This window comes from Tupaia chinensis, unplaced genomic scaffold (genome assembly GCF_000334495.1).
Source record: "Tupaia chinensis unplaced genomic scaffold, TupChi_1.0 Scaffold144909_1, whole genome shotgun sequence".
NCBI lineage: Eukaryota > Metazoa > Chordata > Mammalia > Scandentia > Tupaiidae > Tupaia > Tupaia belangeri.
The window spans coordinates 1,430,558-1,436,557 of NW_006204769.1; the positions used below are offsets into that span (position 1 = coordinate 1,430,558).

General features: G+C 44.8%; 1 protein-coding gene across 2 annotated transcripts in view; it reads left to right on the forward strand.

Annotated features, from left to right (window-relative positions):
- The window catches only part of PLA1A (phospholipase A1 member A), a 38,133-nt gene that overhangs the window by 19,999 nt on the left and 12,134 nt on the right, over window positions 1-6,000 (forward strand). For both annotated transcript variants that reach the window (XM_006167638.3, XM_006167637.3), the window contains exons 5-6: window positions 1,318-1,419; window positions 4,094-4,183. In XM_006167638.3, coding sequence (XP_006167700.1) covers window positions 1,318-1,419; window positions 4,094-4,183 — 192 coding nt within the window. The remainder of the gene's footprint in view (window positions 1-1,317; window positions 1,420-4,093; window positions 4,184-6,000) is intronic.

The window sequence follows — 6,000 nt, forward strand, 5'->3', positions numbered from 1 at the left end:
TGTATTTTTCCAAAGCCTCAGCTCCTACACCTGTAAAATGGTCACAGAATCCATATCTCCTTGGCCTACTGAGAAAATCACATTTACTCAGTTTTGTTAAATACCTGCACATGTATGTTTCAGGAGATCCCCCTCAGTCAGGAAGGACTCAGTGTTGTGTGGTAAATATTGTGCTTCCTGGCCTGTTGCTGGGACAATTCTGAGTCATGTTTTACAGAATTTCTCAGTGGGTCCCAGTGGGAAGAGTCCCTGTTGCCCATAGTGATAGCCCACTCATTAATACTTTCTTTTCTTTTCTGTTTTTTTATTTTTATTTTTATATTTTTAGTTTTTGCTATTGTGCGTGTGTGTTTGCTGGAGAGAGACGGAGATGGAGACAGAGGGAAAGTGAGAAATCACTCTTCAGGGGGATGGCTACGTTAAAATCCCTTTTCCATTCTCTTGAGACTTTGGGCATGCATGTACACACACCCAAAGTGATTTTTCTTTTTTTTTGAAGGGGGGGCAGGGGAGAGGTTTGTGCTATAGGGCGCGTGTGCTTGCCAGAAGGACAGAGAGAGATAGAGAGACAGAAAGCAAGAAATCACCCCCCCAGGGAAGATGGCCATGCTGCAATCCCTTCTCCTCCAGTCTCCTCTCGGGATCTTGGGCACACACGCCCAGCGTGAGTTTAAGCCACCAGGTCTGGGACTCAAACTGCGGTCGACTACATGGGAATTCAGCAACATAGCCATTATGCCAACTGCTGGTCTCCACTCAGAGTGATTTTTCAAGCCACCAGATCCAGGACTCGAACTGCAAAGCTAGCCATGTGGGCTCTAGTGCCTTAACCTCCATATCACTTGCTGACCTCTTTCTTTCCCTGATTTGCTTCCCCCTCCCTTGCCATGCAATCTTCTCCCAAATAAACTTGTACCTTAAATCCTTTTTACAGGATTTATTTTTCTGGGGAGGAGGGGTGAGATCCGAACTAAGACGTGGGAATAGTGACACGATTTCACTGCATTGTTCTGGCATGCAGTAACTGCTCAACAAGTTCTTATTGTGGTTAATACTACATGAAGAAAAATATTATAATATTACCCAATGGTGATTTTAAGCTCATTTCTGAGTCAGAGAAAAATACCTCAAGAGAGACAACAGGGGTGGGGCGTCTCGGGTAAGGTGGTCCTGAGTCAGCTTCCCCTACCTTGGGCCCTTGTTGGAAGTCTCTGTGACCTGAACTGGAAGGGTTGCCAGGGTGTATGTGGGTGATGGGTCCCTGAGGGTTCCTGCAGCTGAGAGGAAAGGGGCCCTGATGTCAGTCTGTCCTTTCAGGCCTGGACCCTGCTGGACCAGAGTATACCAGAGCCAGCCTAGAGGAACGCTTGGATCCCGGAGACGCCCTGTTTGTGGAAGCCATCCACACAGACACTGACAGTGAGCGAGTGTGACCTTCCCGACTGGGCAAGGGAATGAGCACAAGACGGGGCTGAGAGGCTGGCATCAAGTCGTGTGGCCCTCTCTGAGCTTCTGTTGTTTTTGAAAGTCTCCTCCAGCTCTGTCATTCTGCCACCACTGAGATGAGTGGGTTTTTTTTTTTTTTTTTTTTTTTTTTAGCTACCAGTAGGCGAGAGGATTCTCACTCATCGTCCAAAAATATTTGGTTGAGATGAGAGTCTCTCTCTGATTCAGTACCTACCCTTGTGTTACTGGAAGGGCATTGATGCCTGGCTGAATTATGGGACAGTCATGCTGCTTTTACAAAATGAGTATACCTGGTCCCAGGAGGTTGGGGCATTCCACTCCCCAGACACACAGCCCCGTCAGGACTTCCCTTCTTCCCAGAGAAACCCAGGCCTTCAGTCCATGGAGAATAGTAATCCCCTTTCCAAAAGTGACGGGCACAAGACAGACACCCTCCCAAATGCTGAGCCCATTATGACCACATTAAACTCTCTGATCAACTGAGAAAGGGGTGGCATCCTCCTCATTTTTACTCACTATCAAATGCTCGCAGAGCCTGTGCCAGGCATTGTGCTCAGTGTGGTGGGGCAAGGAGAAACAGCCTCTGTCCCTGACCAGGAGAGCTTGCAGTTCAAGACAGATGCCCGTGTCTCATTGCTTTTGGTCGGAAGCCTTCTTTCCAAGACTCAGACTCATGATTCTGGCAGAAACCTGTGCATTGTACTGTCCAATTCTCTTTTCTTATGTTTATTGCACAGATAGGAAACCAAAGCCCCTAGGCCTCTGCTTAGCCATGTTAATTAACCTTGTTAATGAACAGAGTGAAGGCCCTCTGTTAGGCTTCTCAAGTCCCTTCAGAGTTGAAACTCCTTCCTCATGTGACTAAAAAAAATTTCCATTTATTCAATCAGTATTTATTGGGTTATGTGGCAGGCACTGAGAACTCAGCAATGAACAAGGCATCGATGAGGTTCTCACCTGTGTGGAGCTTCTAGCTGACACGTTATTATTCCTCATTCAGTCACTACTCATTAGGCACTTCTGTGTGCACGTCCTGCATCAGGCTGAGGACGTAGCAAGAACAACAGGCAAAGGCCCTGCAGTAGTGGAGCTCACATCCAGGGAGCACACACGACCATCCCCCATTGCGATTATGATAAAGAAGGATTTGAGGAAGAGGGTGACAGACAGATGGTCCTACTTCAAACAGGGTTTGGAGAAAGCTTGTCCCGGAAGGTGAGACTCTGTGGGTGAGAGTGAATCATCCGAGGAAAGATTTGGGAGGACATACTAGGTGGAGAGGATAGTCAACATAAAGGCCTGGACAGGGTTGAGGGTCTGTGTGTTCTTGAAAGATGAAATCTCAATAGGGTCAGAAGAAACCAATCTACAGTGAAAGGAGGAGGAGGTACTGAGAGAGGTTGGAGGAGGGAGAGCCAGTCCAGGCTGGCCCACGGCAAAGGAGTTCATATTTTATTCTAAGATCAATGACAACAGGGTGAGGACTTTCTTTCTGTTTGTTTGTTTGAAATGACTGTGGCTCCTATGCAGAGAATGGACTGTGGGAGGGCACTAGGGAAGCTTAGAGGCCCAACAGGGCATCTCCATTAGTGGTCCAGGTGAGAGATGACAGTGGCATGGGCAAAGGTGATGGCAGTAGAGATGGAAAGAAATGGAAATATTCAAAATAGATCTTGGAGGTAGAGTTGACTACATCTGATGGACTGAGCGTAGGGCATGAGGGAAAGGCAGGGGTTTAAGATGGCTTCTAGGCCACCGTTTAGCCCTTAGGTCATGCTTAGTCTCTGGGTAGGTGACATGAAACAAATAATGAAGGTAACTTCTTGCAATAGCAATAGATGATACCCTGAAGGAGAAAATCAGAATCTTTGGCAATTAGGCCCAACCCAGTCTGAGGGGTCAGAGGTGACTTGCTGGAAGGCTTGAGATGATCTCAATGACATGATGGCTATGGTCTCTCTCTCAAACTCAGTTCTTTGTAGTCACATCATATTTTCATTCAGTCAGGAGAGCATAAAAATATGTTTTGTGAGAGCCTGGAAATGTGGCCCAAAACATATTTATCTGAACTCTTTTTTTTTTTTTAAACTTTATTTATTTATTTATTTATTTTAATTTGACCAGAGAGGGACAGAATGAAAGTGAGAGCAAGAGAGTGAAAGAGAGAAAGAGAGAGAGAGAGGGAAAGTGAGAAAGCTGCCAGGTTCGGGACTTGAACCATTGTCAGCCATGTGGGAGTCCAGAGCCCTTAATGACTACACCACCTGCCAGCCCCATATTTATCTGAAATCTTGCTTGAAGGAAAACAGAAGCTGTTAGTTGAGAAAATTCACGAAGTTTGTAACACCTACTGGTATATCAAAACTTGTGTTAAAGCATATTTTTCTTGATTTTATTAGGTGTATCTATCTTCTAAATTGGTTCTTCAGTTTCTTTCAGCACAGAAAAATTCCTTTAGGACACCGAAGACTAGTTCTACAGTCTCACGGCACTTAGGAGTAAGGCGGGCATAGAGTAAGTGGGCTCTGAGGTCAGGCTTCCATCTCTCCTACCCGTGAGCCCTGCTTTAGGACCCCAGAAAATATGTCCCTGAAGTAAGAAGTTAATGGGGTTTGCCTCCTCTCAGATTTAGGTATTCGGATTCCTGTTGGACACGTGGACTACTTTGTCAATGGAGGCCAAGACCAGCCTGGCTGCCCAACCTTCATTCACGCAGGTCAGAAAGTGGACGGAGTAGGTATTTGGCTCCCCTATAGACTGGAATTCACCTACAGCCTTCGGTTAAGTCCAGAAAGCAGACGGAGTAGGTGTTTGGCTCCCCCATAGACTGGAATTCACCTATAGCCTTCGGTTAAGTCCGCCAGGGTGGGCCACAGGCGGTCTTCCTGATAGTGTCCTTTGCTATGTCCCATAACGCCTTAGGGCACTTACCGAATGGATGTCTCTGGAGCCCAGGAATTCCAGAGAAAGGAGGTGCCTGTGTCATGCTTCTGCTGCCCTACCAACTTGTCTTAGACCCCCTGTGATCTAACATCACTCAAGCCAATAACCCTTATTCTTCTCTGGGCCCTGCTTCGGGGGCGTAGTCCACACTAGCTGCATCCTTGACAGAGGCTAGTTGTGGCAGGGACAAGTCCACTGTGCCCAGGTCAGCTAGCTAAAGGATCAATTCGCCCTGGCTTGACCATGGCTCCAAAATTTCCAAATCGAACAGTTGTCTAAAATTGTTTTCCAGATAATCTTCTTGTACATATTCAATGAATATACCTTGCTTCTCTTCTAAATATATTCATCTGGAATGTTATTTTTAATATATTCTTTGTGTATATTATTCTTTTCATTATTATTATTTTTTGAGAGATTTTTGCTATAGGATATGTGTACTCACCAGCAAGAGACAGACAGAAAGTGAGAAATCACTCCCCAGGAGGGATGGCCATGCCACAATCCCTTTTCCTCCCTTCTCTTCTTGGCATTTTGGGCACACAAGCACATGTGCTGGGCATGAGTTTTAAGCCACTGGTCTGGGATTCAAACTGCAGTTCATGGGAGTCCAGTGACATAACCATTATGCCATCTGCTGATCCCAACATTATTTTAAATAGTATTGAACTTGTCGGAAGTTAACTATCAAGGATTAGTTTTCTTCAATTCTTCCTATACATATAGCCAACATATCAGCATTTCATGTGGAATTTTAAAATGCTGATTTCTATTTTCTATGTTTTTAGTTTTTTCCTGATTTGCCAAATAGTTTACATTTTAAGGATTTTTTTTTTTAATTGCCTGAGAGCATGCGTGGTCAAGGAAGAGAAAGAGAGTAAGAAAATCCTCCTCAGTATGCTGTGGTCTCACCATAATCCTTGTCTCCCATTTCTCCTTCCTATCAGCATTTTGGACATGCATGCACACATGCCTGCTGTACTTTCCAGGATTCAAACTGCAGTCAGTCATTTGGGACCCAACTCCCAATGCATAGCACTTAACCACTGTGCTATGGAGGCTAGCCTGACATCTTAAGGATTTGGCAATTTTATTGAATAACCACTAATCTATTTTACAAATGTACTTATTTTCCAAAAAACATACTTTTTAAAATGATTTAATTTCTTTTTAATTTTCTAATCAGATGGAATAGTTTGATTTTTGAGATTTTGGTAACATTTCATTTCTCATCCTAATACAATCAGAGAAGGGTTTAGTTTGTCTCTGTCCCAGCTCCATTATGCTCCTGGGGGGAGATTGACCATAGAGAATGTCCCAGCCATGGGGGAAAGGAGCACACAGCTCAGCCTTGGTTATGGACCCAGAGGGAGGGGCTCAAATGCCAGGAAAGTCTGAAGACCCCAGAACCCTGGAGCTGTGGATCACTACATGCCTCTTAGTTCTTGCCGATTCATCCAATGTGGGTTGCTGAACACTTTTAAATAGTAAACAATAACAGCCAAACCAACTTATTGGGATATTTGGCAAATTCAGCATATCAGATGAACCTCAGCACATGGGCCTTTATTTATTTATTTATTTATTATT